General features: G+C 36.4%; 1 protein-coding gene across 1 annotated transcript in view; it reads right to left on the reverse strand.

Annotated features, from left to right (window-relative positions):
- The window catches only part of LOC100893577 (synaptotagmin-7), a 48,056-nt gene that overhangs the window by 23,008 nt on the left and 829 nt on the right, over window positions 1-24,219 (reverse strand). The window contains exons 2-3 of the mRNA XM_030999220.1: window positions 4,739-4,969; window positions 22-126 (exon numbers count right to left, since the gene is read on the reverse strand). Of these exons, the coding sequence (XP_030855080.1) occupies window positions 22-126; window positions 4,739-4,969 (336 nt within the window). The remainder of the gene's footprint in view (window positions 1-21; window positions 127-4,738; window positions 4,970-24,219) is intronic.

Below are 24,219 nucleotides of genomic sequence, written 5' to 3' on the forward strand. Positions count from 1 at the left end.
ACAGACACGAATCAATCTTACCTTTATGGCTGATGTGACTTGGTAGACGCGATGCCTCTTGAATAATGCGGTCAAATACTCGACTGGTTGAATTCTTCCTTGTGATATCCTCACGGGACCCTGATGCTGGTAAGGGCATACAAAGTCAAGAAAAGAAGGAAAATGAAACAAAAATAGTCCTTATAAGCTAAGCATCGATGAAATAACACGTACTAAAGAATTGAATGAATATACCTCACATACCTTCTTTAAAATGGACTGTCACTTGTCAGCAAATCGCATAAAATGTGCATCATTACAAATTACACAAATTTATGACCCTTTTATTTGCTGGGTGGAACATTTTCGGTTAAACTTTTGGTGAATTTGGTGCGGCATCCCCTTCAAAATCTTGGAACACCCACTGATATCAATAAATTACAAACTTTTTAAAATGGTGAATATTAAGTTATATAGTTTCAATTCACAGAAGTTAGACAATTTCTGTCGAAATAACAGTCCCTTAATATGAGAGTGCCATTTGAAAAGGGCTTCATGTACATACACTGCATCAGGCTGCATGCACTTCACATCGCGTTGTTTATTCTTGAGGGAAGACAAAGGGAGGAGATTTAGGACACCATAAAATGCTGTCATCATAAATTATTTCATACAATTAAATCATTACATTAACTGCCGACACTTATAATTATTGTTTTCATGATTAAATTCTAATTCTGAAATCATAATTAGCAAGCGATCCTTTAGCTTTAGATGGCGAATCTAGCCGAATTTGACAAAAGTATGAAAATAACTAATACCCCATTCACAGTGGCCTCAAACACCGCGACAGCAGCGGGACTGTCCCGCTGCTGTCGCGGTGTTGTCTTCAGTGTGAAGGCTCGGACCCGTTATAAACTATCGCGGGATAACACCGCCTCGCGATAACGCCGCGACAAACTATCGCTAGGTTCGCCTAGCTACAGCAGCGGGACAGTCCCGCTGCTGTCGCGGTGTTGTGTAGGCTCTCCGCTATAACACCGCGACAAACACGTGTGATTTGTTTACTTACCTATCACTGACCTCTTTTCTCCAGCAATGGGGAACATAAAGTGAAATAGAAATAAAGTAACCAGTGGATTCAAATTGATTTTATTATTATGTAGATATTATAATTATCCAAATAAAAATATTTCACACTTCAAAAAATTAAAATATTCTGACTGGAAGCAATAAAAATGCTAGTTTTTTAAAAAGTAATATGATCGAGGATACAAAAAGCAACTTGACATGTTTACGCGCTGAAGTATTTCCGGTCATATCGGGGTCACTCGCGGGTCATGAGCCATGCATACACGTGTTTGTTACGGAGGTAATAAAAATCACCCGCTGCAGCGTGAATGGGTACATGATATTTATCCCGCTGCTGCAGCGGGATAACTTTTCTACTGTGAATGCATTTGTAGCGGTGTTATGGCGGTGTCGCCGCTCCGCTACAACGCCGCTACAAATTTTCAAAACCACTGTGAATGGGGTATTAGACGAGTAAATCCACCCAGCCCTTTTCTCCTCTACCCATGCACCTCCGACCATCCCATTCCAATTCATTCACGATCCTCCAGAATCATTTCCTTCCCTCGACGAGATAACCAACGTTGAGGGGCAGAGGGTGACATGCTAACCCTTCTGTTTATTGATCGAATATCATTCCCTATCATAATTATGTTGTTTAATATATGGATCGTCTGGTTGCTTTGCATTACAATCAAGAACATTAATCATGGTATTGTAAGCAGGAAGGAGTACTCGGCGATTTGAAATTGTATAGGTATATCACTAAGACATGACGTTAATTGAATCTTAAATGTTTAAGCATTCGTGTTACTCTTGGTGAAATGAAAATTGATTACTTCTTCTTCTTCCACAATTTGTCGGCATGCATTTGGTTAAACTCAGTTTTTTTCTCACGATCTTTAAATAATTGTTTTCGTCATCATCATAAGTTACTTTTATCATAATTAACTAATAATATACCCAGAATGTATAATATATTTGCTTAATTTCTTTATTTTGAACACCCGTTTTAATCTCCTTCTTTTTGTTTACGGATTGATGGAAGAGGTTTGATGAGATGTGTTTGATTTACATACTGACGGTTTGTGCCTAGAAGGTAATGAGGCTGTTTGTCGCCTCGTCTCAGCTGATTCGCTCGCTATTATTCTCGAACGCAGCTTTAAAAAGAAACCTTTTATTCGCACATCTCGCAGTGGTTTAGCTTCACCAAAAAAAATTCTCGAGTTTCCAAGAAAGTCAAATGCATCTTGGCCTCTGAGTACGATATAGATAGTTGTTTTTCTCGGGAAAGGTCGCATAAATAAGGCAGTATGACTGTTTTTATTAATAGTATTCGGGAGCCCCTTTTCTAATATTATGGACTTTGTGCAGAAAATCAGAAGAGTCGAACCCTAGAACAATAACACTTTCAAGGTACATAATGCCCTTAGCAAACGAGGCGTAGTTTTCATTGCGTTGTTAAATGCACTAATCGAGACTGTGATGGCAATTAGCCCATACAAAATGTAAAAAAAAAACAATTTAAAACTGTTCATTTCTCATTCATTTTTTGTACGCTATCACCTTAAAAATACGCGTCAAAGACCGCGTCGGTCGTTAACGCACTCGAACGTCATCAAAATGACACCCTGTTTGTAACGAGCATAACACACAAATTTGCAGAGTACTTGAGCGACGTGGAAACAGACAATGCAGCAAGGTCTGGAAAGAGGTTATGGAGACCTTCTCAGAAAATAACGCGTTATTTAAAATTAAAAAATTCCCGAACCTTTGTTCCCCCCTATGACGTTATATCCGAAACCTTATCCATAACCGATGTATACATAAATAATGCATTGACGTGTGTGATTACACGGTCAGGGGTCCCTCTAAAAGCAACAACAATGACAAATAAGAAAACATTATTCGGTAAGTGATTGATAGCCTGTTTGATCGCAAGAGAGAGGAGCTGGTCAGAGTCGCAATTTGGGCAAACATTAGTAAATACGTAAAGACAGCGCTTCTTGTTTTAACTTATTGAATGCCCCTTGTAGTTCCTGAATAGGTGCATCCCTCGATCTCCTTCTTATGTATAAATTACACCTTATACCTTTTTACCCCCTTTTATGTTATGGTATACATTGAATCAAAATAATTGAATATACCTTATTAAAGCTGCTCGGAATGGAGAAATATTAATCTAAAAAGAATAAAAGATCAAAACATCATACCTCATAGCAACTGGAGCACTAATGCACATTTCCTCAACAATGAAAAGAAATATTGTTTGCCTCATATTTCAAATTATTTATCTTATCTTATCTATATAACAAATAAATAGGGCCTAAATTTGCTTACTTTTAGAGTGTTTGCATTAAAATACTTATTCGATTTCATGTGTGACAAACAATGTCTGTAACTAATGCCGGATGCCATGGCAACGGGAAGATTAATGTGACGAAGATATATGAGAAATGGATGGTAAATGATCACACGCCATGCCGACTGAAGTGATTTGTTAACCTACTTGCACTAATCAGCCCTAAAAGCATGTCGTACATTGATCTATCTTCGCCAATTTGACCAATAACATCTATTTTTATTCATATTTGTTTACCCCGTGATCTGTATGCTGCTTAGCAAGACAAATCTCAACACTGGGTTCAAGAGTACGATGGGTTCCGAACCTTCTGGTACACGTACAACATTATTTGTGAGCATTCTCGTTATATTTGTGTCCGTGTGCATGGAGGAATATCAAAGGAAAAATGTCTTCGAAACGGATTGCGCTTTCAGATGTACTTCGTACCGGAGTGTTGGCTCAGTCAGTAGAGCGTCCGCCTCACAACCGGGAGGTCGTGGGTTCGAACCCCGGCCGCGTCATACCAAAAGACGTTAAAAGATGGGAGTTGTTGCTACCTTGTTTGGCGTTCAACAATAAGGGATAGAGCAACGTCGATCTGGCGCTGCTCAGTGGCTGCCGGGCTCACGATCAATTGGGCAAAAAGAATTTCCGTTTCGGTTTAATAAAATTTGGAGTGGACTATTAGGCTATTATTATTATTATTATATATCCGCACCCCGAAAATAGTAGCTGAAAGGTTTGGACCCAATATTCGTACCTTATGTGTCTGTAGTCCCATATACCAATTTCTATGTGCAGTGTATATGGTTTTAAACAAGATTGAGTAGATTTTTGATGATTTTAAACATCACATGATGCAACAAAAATGTTATGTATATAAATTAGCCTTTCCAAATTTGCTTCTAGACGGTTTCTTTCACGATATAATGACACGACTAGAACACAGATTAATCTTTTTGCTCCATTTATGTTGAGTTGTTTACCCCAACCACGCCTCCAAACCGACTGTTTCTTGGGAGTAGTGGTATATTGTTATTAGAAGAATCTCCATATCGCTCCTGAGTAAATATTGGATTTACAAAACCTCATGTAGTGATTAAATGGTTAGTTCCGTATCCAGGATTGGCCTTGCATTCTAGATACATACCGAGTATGAATATGTGTTTGACTGTGATTCCCTATACACGATGTAAAATAGAATCTCTGCTTCACATGTCGTAAATATATCACAACAATTTATGTATAACATTTATTTACTCGGCAAACTGGTGTACAAATGTGGTAGAAAAGGTTTTATTTAATTAATCTATCTACTCAAGTCCATAAAATGTCCATATTTACTTGAACTCGGCGTATCATAAAAGTCTCTTGTGCTTTGAGTGTCGACCAGGGAATCATCATCGGGTGTACGACTACCAGCGACGCCATTGAACTGAGCTGGCATGTGACCGTTGCTAAGTTCTTGTTGTACTCGGATAGTCTGCAAGATGGCGGCCGCGTCGTTCCTTGCCGAGATGTAAGACTTCTTCGGGATTTTGGAAGGGACGTTGATTGTTACAGGGTGACACGATTCTGTAGAAATGGAAACAAAATGAGTTTATTTGTGAGTCGGTAAAAGCTTGTATAAGGGTTGATGAATCGTGCAAGTGCGACATAATGCGATATATATCATGAGAAGTAGTTATATTACTTAAAACCGGCAAATATTCACGTAAATACCATAAATAATGCAATGCATCAAGAGTTGTATGAATTATTGATAGTCATTCAAATATTCATTTAAAAAAAAAAACTTTGTACTAGCGTATAAATGGCATTTCACACCATCATCAATTCAAGACATATAGTTAACAACTAAATTATTCAAAACCTTGGAAATGCGATGGTCTTTTTTGTGTTTTCGTAACTCGAGAATGAAAGATGGACTGCTTGAATTAGGGCTTTTGTTGAATCTTTCTCTTTCACGTACTTACAAAATTATGAAAAAAACTTGGTAAGGGTGTAAATAATTTAGTTGTTGAATAATCTAGCTTTCTCTCAGATTGTTATGACTTTAACTTTGCTTTTTGGACAACTGTTTCCATGGCGTTGTCCATAATGCTTCTCCAATCCTACTCCGCCGTAAAAACATAATAAAGATAACATGAAAGGTCAGGACAAAATAGGGCACAGTATGTTATTTGACATCAACAGTTGAATGCCGCAGTGGCGTATATTTACAGGGGCACGAGGGACGATCAAATGGCATTAACAAAAAGTGAGAGCGAGGGGAGAGATAAAGAAAAAAGAAAAAGAACGTGACTTAATATAAGGAGATGAATTGCTCGAAAACGCTCTACAAAGATTATAATATTATGTGAATCAGTAACGTGGGACAATATGATACGTTGTGAGAGGTGCATCACAAATTTATCCAACAATAATATTATTTGGGATGATCCGATCTGCGTCCTTGATGTACCGTACATCAGAGAAGAAAAAGAAATGAAAAAAAGGAGTAAAAGTAAGAAGACATACGGGAAAAGAAAGAGAGAGAGAGAGAGAGTATCTATTTGTATCCATTTCACTTTAAAATGCAAAATGTTCCCACTCTAAAGGGTCAAGAGGTCTAGTCTCCCGGCCCAGTCAACTTTGACCATCTAGCAAAGCTTTTTTAAACCGGGGTGCCGCGAGAGTAATTTAGTTATATCAAACCCTATTTTTTAATAACGTCTACTTCATGGACGAAAAGTATCAGAAACCGTAAGATACACAATTATATATCACATTAGGGTATTTTGATATCCGTCTAGAGATAGTAAATTGTATTTTTCCTTGCTCGCTTCGCTCGCTTGCAAATTTTAGAAACTGAATAGTTTCAGGCAGCTGTCCAAATAACGTCATGATTCAGGCAGCTGTCTGAATGTCGTCATGATTCAGGCAGCATGGCGCCCGAATATAACCTTATTTATTGTATTTTTTATATCGAAATGAAATTAATACCACAATGAAGAGTATTTTTCGCCCTCGTTCGCTTCACTCCTCCGAAAATTGATAAATTAGGATGATTCCAGGCAACGTGATGGCCGAATAACATAATTTTGTATTTATTAAAGATTTAATATTTGTTTTGCCATGATAAAAGTGCAAATGTTTTCGCATAATATTTGAGGTCCGTGTAGCATATTTTCGGGCAAGAGGCCCACACGCGAAAATATGCCCATACGTCTATGTAAACGAACGATGGAAAACAAATCCTCTTTGATAAATTTTGGATTGGGGTGACGCGTAACTTTTAAACTCCCCCCCCCCCCCCCCCCCGTGACTGAGCCCACGCTATACGCCGCTAGAATGCATACTTGTGTTTGAAAGGTAAATTGATCTGTTTCTGCTTCAGTAAATGTCAAACCACTGGTTTGGTCCATCAGCAACATAAGTGATCCATGTTGAAAGCTGGTGAAGATATCTCGAGGCTTTCCTCATCTTGACGTAAACAGTGTGGTGTGTTGTTTGACGTACAGTTACTAGGGGCAGTGAGGGGTAGCAGAGTGTATTTACACTCAATTAGCTTGCGAAGAGCGATTTAAAAATTATTTCGCCATTCCTCTGCAGGGGCGGATCCAGGATTGTCAGAAAGGGGAAGGATTCCTAAGGTAGAAATTCGAAAACTGCCATTTAATTTCTAGGTCATGATTTTCATCCCTCCCGAAATATGTTTACGAAATGTCTCGCCAGTCCTCACACATCTTCTATGGATGGGGGGGGGGGGGCTGAGAGTCCCCCTTCTACTCATCCATGGATGCGCTCATTCTCTGTACTAGGGGAATCAATCGAGACCAAAACGAATCTGAAAGTAGAAGGATCAAGGATGCCCCTGTGGATATTCTTAAGTTATCCATAATGAACATCAAATCCTAATAGCATTCTTTTTCATCAATATCAACATCATATAATCTGCAATTATTGGATAGCCATGCTAGCTAACTGAATTTAACCATTGAGATAGATAGTGAAAACAATTATTATGTCATTCGCCTTTTCATGAGTCCTTCTTACTGGGAAAGATATATCGTGCCCTGATATGAAGAAAGTAAGTCACAGTCATCAAGGAAATATTTCTAAGTGTATGTATATAACAGTTTCAAAACAGTTATATATCAATCGACTTGTTCCTACACACTACGATAAAAAGCAATTCAATTAAAGAATAGCGTCAATAATGCGAAGTCACATTTGCCGCCGCGTCCGTGGAGTCTAAAATATCTACAGCAAATAGCAATTATAGGGCCGCCGCAGCATTCCCACGGCCACATACGGTAGCAGTCACTGTGTTAGGGTAGCCGCACGGCGTAATTTTGAATTTGTAGAGAAAGAAAACTTGCGGCTGCCGTACCCGGGCTGCCGTACGGCCTTTGAAGTGATGGCGCACGGTCGCCTTAGGGCATCCCTGCGGCGGCCGAAGGTTTTTGACAAATAACAAGGCAGACGCAAGGCAGACACATAATTTGGTTGCCGTGAAACCGCTCTACGGCATGGCTACGGTGTGTCTAATTGCTACGGCTAAACTAGAAATGAAAAAAGTTATAACGCCGCGCTATAATCCTCTGCGGCCGCCGCAGGTACGTATCTCTCGATTTCGGGGGCCTACGGCCGCCGTATCCTATCCGTAGAGCAAATGTGACCTAGGCATTAGGCATAACCTACCGATGCTTTAGCGTGCTCTGCGCTGAATTATAATAGGGACTTTTAGATTTGCGTGGACTGTTACGTGTGACGTCCATTCACGGAAGTGCATTAACAGGACGTCGATCGTAGCATAGACCTATTGTCTTCGTGCGAATCTAAAAGTCCCTAATGTTATCAGACCAGTTCGATAAAGTAGGTATTATCATGCAGTAAGCTTCGCTTTCTTATATTGTCATATATTGAGTGATTTACTTGCATTGATTTCTTAGGGGCTAACAACCGATTAGTGGTACCAACTCAATAATAATTCCACCGGAAAGAGGCACAGGCTCTTTTCATATTGCAGGTATTTACCCGCAAACTACAGCCTACGTATTTTTGTTAATCAAGCTGAAAAATCAACTCGTCACGTTTCATTAATTTCTGTTGATGAATAGCAGATTTTCCCAGATTCAAAACAGGTGCAAGGTTTCTTTCTCCTATCGTAAGGTAATACAAAAAAAGCAAGCGACAGGTGAAAATCCCCTGAATGCCGTGCTTTACTAAATGATTTTCTTTTCTTTCATTTCTATAGCTATTATCAAACCTTCAAACACTGGACGTCAAGCAAGTCCTATAGATATTTTTTAGACTAAGAAGATGTCTACCATTCAGGATATGTGAGGATCACACTTTATTAATAAATTCCTATTGACATACTTGACTTGATGTGTCAGTCAAAATTACGCGAATTTTATTGGTGTTGATAAACCCCTACTTCAATTTATAGGATTGAAAAAAGGGGGTAAATTGCTTTTACGGAGCGGTGTTCGATTGAGGTACGAAAATGACCACTATTCATGTGTGCCTGGTAATGTGTTGCATTCTGCTTCTCTTTCTCTCCCTCTCTCTCTCTCTCTCTCTCTCTCCCTCTCTCACTATCTCTATCTTCTCTCTTTTTTCTTCTCTCTCTCTTCTCTTCCCTTTTCTCTCTCTCTCTTCTTTCTCTTTCTCTCTCTCTCTCCCTCTCTCTCTCTCTATCCCTCTCTCTCTCTCTATCTATCTCTCTCTCCTTGTAACACCTCCAATTTAATGAAGGTCAACAACTTAAGAGGATGTTACGTTAAAGATTATTCAGGAGTCCTCGTTCTTAGCTGCTAAGTAGCTCGTCAGCCCCTTCCAATGCACTTACACACGTCCGTAACTGTTTAAGAACATGTCAATGATCTTTATTCAGAAAGAAAGTGTTCTTAAAAGTTTAGCATATCGTGTGACAAGACTACTGTTGATACACGATATTTTTCGGGGTTTTAAAGTACTTTCGGACGGAGAAAGGCAAATTAGTTAATGGGTAGTTTCTGACAAGCTGCATTGAATGTGGAACTGAGCTGAAAAGATGTAGTAGGTAAGAATGATCTAGAGGGAGGCAATATTGAGATCTCGTGATAGGAAGAGTGTTCTACTTTCTTGTTATCTTCAGAAATGGAAAGATTCCCAGCTTTTTCCCCACTTTGTCCATCTTTAAATCGTTGTACATTACACAAACAAAATCCCCAGACATTAGGTAAACACACTCGAGTCGTCTTTAAAGTATTTACAACATTGCAATTTGTATATTCATGTAATATGTTTGTGGGGGTAAAGTGAAGAACTGCTGTCATGATCAAAACATTTAAGTGTATACATGTCATCACTGCAGACTGCTGCGTTTTAAAGGGAAACAAAACTAAACAAATTCTCAGAAATCAGGACAAAAATGATATTGATGGGATTGAATAGAAAGACTGCTTGATAAGATGCAATCAGTATATAGAGTTATTGTTGTACTATTACACAATTATCTGAATGGAAACTAAAATAGAATGATGATTTGCCCGCTCTGTATTTTTTTGAGTGGTTCTCATCTTATTTTATAATTCTCATGGTAACATTACCAATATATAAGGATTACAAAATATATATGTAGCATTGGTGTGAGAACTACGAGACCTGGAAACTCAAGGAACAATAATGGGGAAGGTAATGCAGATCCAGGCTTTATTGCCGACCAATATTACTCACATTTTGTTATTTTCCAGCTATTTGAATTGTGTTATAAATAGAAAGCTATTTATTATTGACACAAACCTTGAGTTATTATGGTAGTAATTGTACTTCAAGTACATCGAGTTTTTTTTTAAATATCTATCGTCCCACCCCCTCTCTCTCTCTCTCTATTTCTTTCTTTTTCTTTCTCTCTCTCTCTCTCTCTCTCTCTCTCTCTCTCTTTCGTCTATCTCACTCTACCCCCTATCTCTATGTTTCCGTCTCAGTCTTTCATTCTGTCACCCTTTGTGCTCTCTTTCTCTTTGTCTGCCTTATCTCTCTGAATTCCCTTGCCTTTTTTTCTCCTATCCTCATGTTCTAGATCTATTTTCTTCCATTTCATTTACTTCCTATCATCTGGTTGCCTACACACACACATGAACTCGAAATCCAATGGGAGAATATTATGACGATGGTCCATGCATGTACAAGGTGTAATGCAGGAGGTATACTTGTTAAACCATGATTACTGTATATGTACGGTAACCTGCTGGGAGATTGGAAATGGTATCCGTAAGTGGACGTGGGCGTATATGGAACAGGTGACCATTAAAGCATCTGTTGAAAGCCAGAAGGGAGTTAACTCTTTGTTAAATGATGGGCTAACGCCCTTCTGGCTCTGAGCAGGAAAACAAAATACAAGACTGATTGAACAAGGGTTGAGTAAAAATGCATGTTCAGTCGGATGAAATTGCCCTACTAACAAGAAATATCTACACTTTTACACGCTTTCCTCACTCCATTATGCATACATTAATTAGTAAATTGATTAATTTATCAAACTTGTCAACTAAACGTCGGAAATGTGACGAAATGTCAATGACGGATAATTATAAGCGAGTCCGAAAATTTAGTGACGAGCAAAATATTTATCGCATTACCAGGTGAGTTTTACTTTTAGGCCTTAAGTTAATGCTGGAGGACATATATTTTTGTATCTATATCATATATGTCAGTTATTTTGACAATCGCAGCCCCGTGGTGTGGAAAATAGATTATTAGATAAATAATAACGATGGAATTTAAGTTTATTACGACATCTTTAACCGATTTAAGGTGTTGTGAACTCAACAATCTTCCACAGAATTATTGTCCGGGGAAGTAAACCTCAGGTTGCGATTATTTTAAGAGCATCAAGATTCACATTATATCAGGGGAGATCAATGTATCTTGTAAACAAGTTTGATCAGACCTACTTCTTTACATCTTGAGCTTTTGAGCTATTCCCTGGCGTGAATAATGTATAAGAATACAACAAGGGCAATCCGATCCGGGGTGTATTGGGGTCATCCCAATCTAATGCGACCATTACCTTTGTTTCCCCTACCTCCGTTTGGAAAATGGATTTACGTACCAGGTAGACAAATAACAATTATGAACGATTTATGAGGGGCTGTAAGTCTCGTTAAATTTCGAGACTTGCAATATCAAGGAAAGGTCTTATTGAAATAGTCATTCCAAAGCAATTAAGGAAAAGCAGTATCTATCACACAAACGTATGCAGTACTTTTTTGTTGGGGGGGGGGGGAGGGGTAGTTTTGGCGTGATATTCAACTATGATGTGACCTAGCCACATATTGTCCTATTTCGAAAATTTCGTCTGAGAAGTTGCAAGACACTTGAAAAGGTGGATCTGCAGCGGTCGCGTGGCAGTATAATTGTGGTAATTGGACAGTGCGGGAGGGCAAATTGACGCCCCCCTCCCCCCATGAGAATAGAGATAAACAGGGTAGTATTTAAAACAAATATATATTTTTCAATTATCCATATCAAACGTGAACAAGACATTTTGCTGTAAGAATGAACTATGTAATACAAAACACAGAGAGCTTTATTCAAGCACCTTCTTATAATGTCCTTTGGCAAGACATTGATCTGCATTTGCCACACTCGTCCCATGGTGTTGTAAATGGGTACCTGGCAGAAAATAATTTCTTGAAATGCTAGAGCGCTGTAGTGGCTGCCTTGCTAAAGCCAGGGTAATAATCGGGGCAGCGCCAGGAGCGTCACAACGTGACGGACATTTGCGCTATATAAGAAGCCACCATTATTAATATTGTTATTATATACTATCTTCTGAATATTTTGATGTATTATGCTGTTTAGTATCTGATGTAAATGCAACTTCAAATACGATTATTTACATTAGGTTTGAGCAAGCGAACTCGTTTGTCGAATATTAAAAGAGCGAAGCGCTTTATTCAACTACCTATGTACATGCTGTCTTCTGGAGATGTGAATACACCAAGCAGTCAAGTACAAACTAAAATATATTTCGTTATTTGGAGTATCAAATTATAATCAATAACAGCACTATCAAAACGAGCAGATAACAAACAGCGGGGAGCTATATTCAACTATATGCTGCCTTCTGAAGATGTACCAAACAAGTGAGTATCAAACATTGAAACATTTCAATTGCGGATTGTGAATACTATGTCAAGGGCCAGGCATGAACCTTCAAAACAGATGGTCTCTTTCTTAGATATATGAATAAGCCCTTATTCAATATAATAGTATAGAATGAAAAAAGAAGTTTAAAAAAAAAACTTATTGAAAAGTGAAATGAAACAAAGAGCTTTATGATTAATCTACTGCCTTCTGAAGATGTTGATGAATTATGAGACAGGTGAACATCTTCTGTGAATGTTTTTCAGTAGGAGGTATCGAATTTAAGAAAGTAAATAGTTATACAATAAAATTAGCTGTGATGTTTTAAAACTCTCATTAAGATACATGTTAGAGTGCTATCTTTATTAGATGTGGATATAGTACACACGCGGGTATAGGATGTGCACTAAGTAATTAAATGAAGTCATCAAGTATTAAAACGGAGATCCCTGTGTAAAGGCAGACTTGTGTGCTGTGTTCTCTATGTGGATACATTATTTACTGGTATCAAAATATTGTGACAAACAATATACATCCCATTATAACTGCCTTGCTTATCGGATATTTAAACGAACAGATTTTTAAATCAAGCAAGGATATTTATGAAATGTTATGTAACAATTGATGAAATGACAAGTAAAAACTGTGTATAGATAAATCCTCTATCAGATAGTAAAGGGCAGACATCTTTCACCCCGAGGACAAATATTGAATTAAGGGCAATTCCGCGGTAACGGAAGGACACTCAGACAAGATTTTTGAACTTCAGGTTCATACTAAAAGAAATGTTTTATTAGTATGTATTAAACTATGGGGAACAAAATGTGTTTCAGTCAAGTGGAAAGCTTCATCAACTTCACAAAGTTTGGATAAACACTAATTAACTGGAAAAACCATGTCCATTTTTATGTCCTTCCGTTACCGAGATAATTAATATGCACATTCTTAAACTACTTAACTATAATGACAATTTTTTGGGGGAGAATTAAAGGCACTTATATAGGTATTATATCTGTACTGTTTCACATCTTATACTAATAAAACAATTCTTTTAGTATGAACCTGAAGTTCAAAAATCTTGTCTGAGTGTCCTTCCGTTACCGTGGAATTGCCCTTAACATTAAATAAAACCTAGTAAATCATGAAAGACCTTCCTATATTTCATTGTTTCCACGAGTAATTCTACTTTACGAAACAAAACACATAAATCGACAAATCATCGGGAGTATTTGTACTATCTTTATTTCAAGATGCGCTTCCCGATAACGATTTTCTAGGGCAGAAGACAAAATAGATTGCAAATGCAGGTCCCATTACTGTTCCCTAACGTACTGGTCAAGTGATGATCATTACGAGTGATAAAGAATGACCAATATGCGCAGAGATCCAAATGCACGCTTTTCTTTTATCCGTTCAGGTGGAAAGATAAGAGTCACTTCGAGGTCTTAGTAAGAAAGTAAGAACTGCATTACAAAGATGATGGGAGACAAGGATAATGAGAGAGGAGAAAAGAAAAAGGACATAGACACATAAACAGGTAGAACAAAGAGACGGGAAGAAGTAAAATAGAGAAAGAGATAATACATTCGAAACATTATTTTGTTGAAAATTGATACAAGAATATAAGGCTGAAGATGACAGGCGGACCGAGGTCTCAACATAGTGATTCACAATCAAACCAATCGGTCGCATGAAGATATTACAAGGTTTCATTATGATTTAATGAAATTAGTAACATGTTGACTTCGACTCAAGATTAGCATCGATGGGTAGCAGTATTTCTTCTTACAAATTATTATTAAGGTGTCTCAAAAAATGCAACGAGATTTTGACTGGGCAATATCTTAAAAAGCATTTAACCGTCCTCAACGAAATGTCGTAGGAAATTTGTTAGTACCATGTTCTAAATTCCATGTGAATTTTTACAAGGATATAAATTAAATCTACAAACTAAAGATCTTATTTATTTTTTAATGCACCATTTTTCTCAACAAAATTAATGTTACAAAGAGAGCGCTTTAAAAATCATAATTTCTGAGACATTCCGTAGAGACAGAGGTAAATTACAGAATTGCAAACATCTAATAGAACTATAATTATAGCTGACTTTGCGAACAATGGCTTCTACAGGGTATTATTTGAGATCTGTTTTTCACACATTACTCATACTATGTAATCTTCATATCCCATTTAATATAAATTTTTCACCAGCGTCAATCATAACTGATAATGATTGCGCCTTGAGAGCATAACACTATATTCAGTTCCCCCTAAAAAGAAATGTATGTCACTCTTTTGATCATTCGCACGCGACATATTTTGGACAATGCTATGATTAAAAACGAGGATGGCGTTCCTGCTGCACACAATATAATTTCATTTGACGTGTCTTGTGACATTTACTGGAGGAAAATCACATGTATGAGCTCAAAGGAAAAATTAGTTTCCGGCGAAAATACCATCATCCTCATCAACATCATGTACCTCGAGTTCATGTTAGCTTCATCTTCATAATGTAATATTTAAATAGATTATTAAAAAACTGCACACATATAAAACGAATCGGTATAAATGACAACATTTTCTGACTTTTGTCAAATGGATCGTTTGAGAAACTTCTTAGATTAATGTTTGATATCAAATTGCTCACAGATCTGTCTGACACTGTTATGAGAAATACTAATCTCATCTAGAAACTATCTAATCTTTATTTAATCACTTGGTTTGCTAGTTGATGTCAGATCATTACACAGCAGTTTGGTTGATATCATCAATTCGCTTGTTTTAATCATATGTATTTATCAAGTTATCACTGAGGGTTCTTGCCTAAAAGTGCATAACTTACGACTCGTACCATTCGTTTAATGGAGGATATCTTGTCATGACTTTGATGTGTTTGTGCACTTTCGATTGAGCATTCCCCTTTCCCCCTAGAGGGTGGCATGGATATGAGCCCATGACACAGGACTTCCGAAACTGCACGTGCAAGCCGCTTAAAATAGAGCAGATTCCCTTTCACGCGTGCTTCTGGCCTTGTAAAGACTTATTCAGCACGAATGTTTTGAATTTTATTGTCAGAGTGGTAGACATGCAAGAAGTGACACTTATATAATATCTGTCCTATACCATACACATATGTATTTGCCGTAGCCTGAAGGGGAAGGTCCCTCTTCGATATGTACATACAAATTTTTCAATATGTAAACAAAGCTTTAGAGAAAAACACACAGCACAATGAACCATTATTTTGCATTAGGCCCGTCATCACTATAGCCCGGATTTTTCAAAATAGCCTGTTATTTATGATCAGGGGGATTTTACAGATCACAATCGCCTCGAATTGGTTTACAGTAATGTCGATAACATAGGGCTATCTAACCGCCATTCTTCGGTATCAGTCCGAGTCATTATTCCAAATACTTCTTCGGAAAATAGCCAGCTATTTGGCTTACTACCGGGCTAATAATTACGTGGAGACGCACTCGGACTCAGTTCATCCTGTAGTTCGAACTGATTCCTCGTGCAAATGGGCATTGCTCGACGGACTCGGACTAATGTGAACGGATCCTTAAAGTTCTGACTTATTTTCTCGAGAAGCGCTGATCGGTCTAATATCGCAAGCTTGAGTCTCTTCAGGCTAATGGAAATGCACATATTGTGGCAAGACGTACGAGTCGATAAGCGCCATTACAAATGCGTATTGACACCAGAGATGGGCAGGCAACAGTTCTGCTACTATAGTGTTTATGACTGAAAGGGCACGCTCTCGCAGGTGCATGATGATGAGCCATTATGAGCTTGCTCTGAATCGCTTCTACAATAACAGCTCGAAGTGTCTGCTTCCAAAGCCATTTAAAAATAACCGTAATGTAGATAATTAAACAACCAAGTTATATTTTAAGACTTTTTTCAATACGACAAATGGATTAATATCATTGATCAATTTACCTTTTTACTGATTCTCTCGGAACTTGTTCTTTTACAATAACATAACCGCAGAATTTAACATTTCAAAAAAATCGAATAATCGAAATTAAAATGGTCTGTGAACGACAATTTTTTTTTTTAATCGAAATAAATATTTTAATTAAATAATAGATTTGTTTTGTTTTGTTCCGTGTATGTATTCTAGCAGTGATATAGTTAAACTGAAATATTGCTAGTCCCAATGAATTTTACTTATGGTGGATATATTATTTAACACTAAGTTATATATAAATGCCATGTCTCTTATTCTGAATTCTTTTTTACACGAACTCTAGGAAAAATATCTTATTGAGTAATCAGTATCATTATTTACCAAAAGTTGTTTGGCGTAACAAAATGTGCAATATAAAATATAATATGAAGAACCAAGGAAAACGGAGGTATCGAAGATTAATTTGATATCTAATATTAATTGAGAGATATCTACAAAATAAGAATGATGAATATTGTTTTCCCTCCTGATTGTCTTTTTTTGTTTAAATCATATCTACGATTCTCTTGGCATCTGTATTCAGGTAAACGCTTGGAAGGTCTTTTTGTGGTTTCTTATAGATTTATTGTCGTGATTATTCTGGAATTAATTCGAAAACCTCACCACATAATTCCCTGGTAAGCACAACTCAGCCATTCCCTAAACCACATCACCTTGAACATTTTCACGCTTTATTTCTCTGATGTGAAAATTGGTTCAGTGTGGTTTCGATTTTGTCTGTTGACCCGTGTTTTAAGAACCTATGTTTTTGTTTTGATGTAACATGACGTATATCTGCTTATATTTCGAATATTGCACCAAGTATTCAAATCATTATGTACATTAACATCCATGATATTATAATACACTATTATTTAGGTGTTTAAACATGTCCCCATTTTCTTCCGATTTCTTACTGTACACTGTTGATAAAATAGTAAGGTAATAGTAATTTGCTCTGGAGAATTTGTTTACTGCTTAGATGGAGGGATCCCATGCAAAGGTATTGCACAAATTGGTACAGCCCGCGAGACTGACATCAGCCGTCTCGTATGGATTTCTGGCAATTTGTTGACGGTTCATGAGACCGACAATATTAGTACCAAGTTCTGGAAATGTCAGAATAATTTGCCCCCCTTTTTGGGCGAAATCCTGGATTCGCACCTTGATCCTTGTCGATGATAAAAGCCATCACACCCCGTTCAGAAACGTGATTTTAAACCATAATTCGATATATCCATCTATCTGTTTAATTCGGCATAAAACTAATTGCTCCATCAGTTTTGTATATTCTATCTGACCTCTGTTCCTTTGTGAATAGTGCAGATGCTTTTATGCAATCTCTTTTTTTGTTGTTTCACAAGTGCGCCTTGAGTATGTGATTTAAGTGGATTGGGCGCCGCTACAAATCTCATATATTAATATTATCATCATCATCCTTTGCTCAAGGGTATAGGAATGGTTTCTGATGACATTCAGACTGGTTTGATTAGTTCTGAAACTCTACGGCAACGACTAGTTACAACCATTTCCCAGAAGTAATCCTATATACAATTATGGATAAGGATACGTGTTAAAAGTATGAATATGGTATAAGCTTTCTGATTATAGGGAATGAAAGCCGAAGGATTGGCAAATTTAATGGAAAACCATCTCAAGTGACGAAATAGGAAACCTAGGGAATATCTGCGAACAAGCCCTATGAATACTAAGGTCAATTTATACACAACATTCATCTTCGTATAGGCCTTATAACTCTTATCTTATTTGAATTAAGCTCCAAACGAGAAGTTCTGTTCACGGAGGCGTAAAAAGTATTTTAAACTCGTAAAGAAAAGAATTGTGAATTATTTTCATATTCATTCATATGTTTACATGTTTTAGACGCTACGATGTATATCATCAGATAACGACATCTCACAGGGCAACGATACTATATTGGGTTTTGAGAAAAAGGCAAAGACAACCAAAGGGTCGCTACATCTTTGTTTTTCTCTCCAGAAAACCTGAAGTTTTAAGAAATCATGACTTTTTCAAATATTTAGCTTCCTAAGGAATAGGTTTAAATATATATTCGATATTCTAAATAAATATGACTACTGGTAATGAATGACACACTGTAAGTTGGCTAGAAGATTGGTTAAAAAAATTGCATTCCTCAAGAAGATACTGCAATAACATTATGATTATTTGTTTGTTTGTGGGAGGGCTGTATAGGAAAAACCAAAGCATTAAGTTAATAAATTTATGAATTTTAATTAAACTCCTCCATTTTGGGGATGTCTAGCTGTCCTGTGTTTTCTCTGAGTGCTTAAAAGGCCTATTTTGGACAAGCAATGACGTCCACAGATTAGGCGTAACACATACAAATACGTTTGGTATTAGATTCTCCTTTCAACAACTTTACTAATTCTACTAATATACCTTGTACAAATCAGCATTTTCTAATTTGTTTCAAATATATTCTCTAATATTTTTTCGGTGCTTTTTTCAGGTGTAAAATTTCAGTAGTTGACATTGATCTGTCATTCCCATCATGCAATCTGATGACGTACACATCAACCCACGTGGCACCTGGGACATCGCAAATGATAATTGCTCTACATGTTATGGATACTGTTATAAAAACGGTCGCTAGAAAAGGGAATCGCCTACATTTGAGGATAAAGATAAAACAACGAGAGGGTAACAATAATTTACGAAATAAATTTTCGAAATAGTAATCAGATGAGGAATTGACGTGAACAAGACTGAATGAACAAACATATCTGAACAGTTCGTAATTAAACTGTGGTAATTAAACGCACCTTTTTTCCTCTTCATGTCTCAGACAAAGTAATACGTAGGACATGGGATGACGGGCGATGAAACTTAAAGACAAGGACAAGAACGACACTAAAATTGGGTCGATTAAATCATATGTTTGATTGGTATTCAGCACCTGAGATCATGTCTACGATTACCCATGCCACATTGTTTCCGCATGGGGACGACCATGTATCGTCAGACTGCATAATTTATAATCTCTCTCTCTCTCTTTCTCTCTCTCTCTCTCTCTCTCTCTCTCTCTCCTTGAGCACTGATGGCGATTTATTCCTGGTGACCGACGCCCTTCAGAATGATTCCATGCCCCGCCAGATCCAAGAGAATCGAGCTTTCTTTATTTCGTCCCCTGTCGCCAACCCTCTCCTGAATACTGACCCAGCCTCCTATGGCCCCATAATGATGTGTATTGTGATAAGATCCTTGACTTCCGATACTTCACTTGTCGTTTTTAATAATTTTCCTTCAGTTTCATTCTCTATTTCTTTTTCTTCAAACTCATTGTTCTTCATCAAGACTCGTTAAACATAATTCATACTAGTGAACATAAAATGAAATCGCAAACCGGAATCGATTTGATAATGACGATTGCTTTTTGGTCTATTCATAAAATGATTATTTTTCTTAATAAGTATGGGTATGATAATAAAGATTAGAATTTGATTATTTTTAAAGATAGAAATTACTAACAGAATAAAAATAAATGAACATTTGAAAGTACAAAATATAAAATTTCCTGCGAATTTGCTTAGTTATATTTCAACAAATAATTTGTGTATTATTGACGTTCCATTGTTTTGCTAAATTGTAAGTCAAATTATGTTATTGTTTGAATATTGAATAAAAACCTCTGAATGAGGCAAAGAGAAGAAAAAAAAATCATATTATAGTGTCTTTCTCTTTTTTGTAGGGGTTGTTTCTGTTTCTATGAACCTGCTTTTCTTCATCAATACTAATACTTGTGAAATACAAGGTGTCTTAACGTTTATCTTTTCAATATCATTTCCAAGTTTCCTTTTTATGGTTTCTATCGTGAATTATTTATCTATTCGAAAATTCGGGCTTCTTCATTTCTTACATACTTCCAGAACTTTTTTGATAAAAGTCCCAATTATGTCATGAGCTATGTCAGAGGAAATATGAAAGGCTCCAATAGTTTTTTTATTACATTTTGCATCTATCAAGGACACTGGAAGATAAACCCTATGTAAAGAATATTTCATTTCCTTTATTAATTTTATTTAAACGCGGTAACTGTCTCAACCTCAACGGCTGTTTTTCAAAAAATCCATGTGAACTGAATACAAATATACAAATTGTGATACAAACAAAAGCCAGTAACAAAAGATAACAAAACATAAACGATTCAAATCAAAACAAAGGAAAACATAATTGGCATGGGTAACTATGAAGAATAAGAACTTTTATTTTAAAAATGAATTAATATAATGTACAAAATATGAATTAACAAGAATTAATAGAAAGTAGATAATAATATTAACAGAGAGGTTTATTGTAAACCGAGAGTCTGATTGAATCTCCTCCAATGGGTCAGCGCCCCCACCCAAATCGTGTATTACCTAGTTGGTGACATGATGTTTTTTTTTAAACATTTCTATTCTCTATGGTTTTCAGCTCCTGTATAATTGTATTCCGGCATTTCGCCCCCCCCCCCTATAACTGGAACTCCTCATCTTATAATTCGTTTGGCCCTTAGGTACTTAGAAATTATGAAAAGAGTGTCGGGTATTATAAACGGGGCTGCGCTTTTCAAAGAAACGTAGAATACATTTTGGTGCGTTATTATAAAATATTTCATGCATCATTATCAATGTCCTTTTTAAAATCTTTATAAAATGTGATCTCAATTTTTTTTCATTCAAAATTTGTTTATGGTCATAGATAATTACTTCATTGATAAGTAACTATGGAATATTATTCCAGACTTTCTTCTTAGGTAAGAATTGCTGCATATAGATGAGATGAAAGAAGAGTATGCTATCAGAGCTGTTTTCAATACATTGTCCAATATGCTCACGTTTTGCTTTCCTGATAACAGCGGTGACTCTATTTCTTAAGGATTTGTAAATGCGCCAGTTAGCGTCATTTTTAAAACTTTTTGGCAATCTGTTTAATAGCAGCATTTTCCTTTTCTATCAAATTTAGGATGTTTTGATTAATTAATTTTGATGTTTTATTCTTGATTCTCATTCTTTTGATGGGTGCTGTATCATCCAAAATAGAATTAAATTTTCTTTCAAATTACACGTAGCACTTTCCAAGCACCTAGCATTATTTTCTTTTTCTCTTATATGTGTTTTGATATACCTGGAATTTCACGCTTTACTTTTTCTTCTTATTCTACAGATGTCCGTGTCTTTCATTCACATCAGACCGCTGGGATTGTTGTTAGTAAAGACATTGTGTATCACTATAATTTCCCAACAGACCCTGGGATGTTTCCGCTCTGACTATAGCCCGCAAGCAACCTGGCATTGGTTGGTTTAAGAAACATCTACAAAATAGAGAAAGAAAACTACATTCCGTGACCTTTCTTTATTCAATAATTCCAGTAACTGAAGAAATAGCGCTGTATTTTTCTTTTCTCTGGGGCAATAAAAGCTACCCGCAGTTCGATTCGAAGTCATGTTTTCCTTATTAGGAAATACACTATGCGATAATTTTCGGACTAAATAACCAGTTTTTCCCTCACTTCATTTTAGTATTATAATCTCTGCTGTTTAGGGAGAACAAAACTCCTAGAAGCAGTGAAAGCTACTTTAAGATGAGACTCGAGTACATGGGTCTTTATATGAGATATGAAATCAGACAGAGAGAGAGGGAGAGCTAGACGTTCATTATTGGGGTTAAAAGTCCTCTTTGTGCTCCATGAGGAGTAATTGAAATATGCGATATTGAATCGAATTATGGTTGTGAATCGGTGTGGTGAGAAGAAACTATTTAAAAGCCCTTTCGAGCGGTCAATAACATAAATATCATAACGGTTTGAATTTTCAAAGTGGTAAACGTAGAAATAATATACATGCACAAATACGCACAAAATTAATGGGACAATCCCCCAAAAGATCCATACCTGTTTTGTACTTATCACTCGTTATGTATTTTCATCGAATTTATTTTTGTTCGTTTAATCCGAAAATTCTATATTACCTTTTAGTATTTTTCTTTTTCCGAAAATCCTTGTTATTGTTTTTGAAATGCTTTTTTCTTCTTATAGTTCGTCCTTTCTTCCCCTCTTAAGTCTTAGTGGATATTTATTGCTATTTACTTCTTATTTCATTCTTCTTAGTTTATTCCTCTTTTAACCCTTGCATTTTAAAGGGGAAGTCAACCCTAATATTGAATTTTTTTGATAGAAGCGGAATAATGAGAGGATCAGGTCACTGAAAGTTTGATGATCAAAAACAGATTAAACATGAAGGCCCGAATTCACAAAGCAAGGTTTGAGCTCAGACCAAACTCAGGCCAAACCTCCTTTTGTTATTTACAAACCTGGTTTGTAAATAACAAAAGGAGGTTTGGCGAAACAAAAGGAGGTTTGAGGTCAAACCTTGGTCTGAGCTCAAACCTGCTTTGTGAATTCGGGCCAATAAAGTTATAATTTTTTGAAGGTGCGTTCAATTAAACACAAATTGGCAACTCTGTGACGTATCTTGCGAGGTCCCCTCCAATTTTCATTGAACTTAAAAAAAAACCTTTTAAAATGTATATTTTCCCTTAAGAAAATTTTCTTACCCTTTAAGACTGCATGAATATTCAATTCATAAGTATACATAACTATTCAGCACAAAAGGCGTGTACAGAATTAAATGTTACAGAATTACGTGAACAGGATCAAGAAAATTGAATTCTATGATATAGATTACAAACAGGTTAATGACATTTTTTACTTATAATTCATTGGATAATACGTGTACAGAATTTATCATTTTAGTAAAAAAAAAAAAAAAGTTAAACTGACTAATGGCGAGTATTTGATTCAAGGAAACAATTTAAAAAAAAGTGAATTATTAATGCCGTCCAATCCATCATCAAACCGGCTACATACTGATGATAGCACGTAGTCACTGGTTTTAATTAAAAAGCATGTGCCACTGAATGAGTCAGTTTTATTTTACCTCATCCTATCCTCTTCCCTAACTGCAAACCGCATAAAAACGTGTCATTCAATCATGAAAATTACATCAATAATTTTCACTAAAAAGACGAATTCAACTTCTTCCGAAGAAGTTGACGAATTATAATGCTTTATCTCATTATTCTTTGATTAAGAAGCTCTTCATTAATTGCTAAGAATGGAGTAAGATAGAAAAAGGGACTGCGTTCTGACGTATATTTTTGTTTGGCACAGACGTGATCTGAAGTATAGATTTAACCGCCAAATCTCGAGGTGATAAAACAAAAGATATGTTGTAACAAATATGTCGTATAAAATCACGAAAACCACTTATCATATTGTGCGAGATATCTTGACGTGCTGTTAAAATTAATGTGTTATGACAGCTGACCATGTGAGGACAACGAACCACATATCTGTGCATAGTGAGCAGAGGGCATCTAATAAAATCGAATTTCACGTCACCAGAATCACAAACATAACCACCCAAGTGAAAACACGTAATAAATGAAGTCTCTAGCATTTATATACAACGGTTTGCACAACCAAAATCAAGAATGGAGGCCAATGAAGGTAACAAAGCTATCATAGCATTCATCTCTAAAAACTGTAATCGATAAAGAGTATTCTTTCAACTACATAGAATGCTACCGTAGTTCTCACTGATGAATTCCAATGCTTGTATTTTTACGTCATTCCTTTTCTGTTTCTAAGTTACTAGGAAGCAACCTCGGGTACCGAAATTAAACAACCCTGTGCAATTTTTAAGATTTACCACACTGA

Source organism: Strongylocentrotus purpuratus, unplaced genomic scaffold (assembly GCF_000002235.5).
Source record: "Strongylocentrotus purpuratus isolate Spur 01 unplaced genomic scaffold, Spur_5.0 spur5_scaffold_5, whole genome shotgun sequence".
In the NCBI taxonomy this organism is placed as follows: domain Eukaryota; kingdom Metazoa; phylum Echinodermata; class Echinoidea; order Camarodonta; family Strongylocentrotidae; genus Strongylocentrotus; species Strongylocentrotus purpuratus.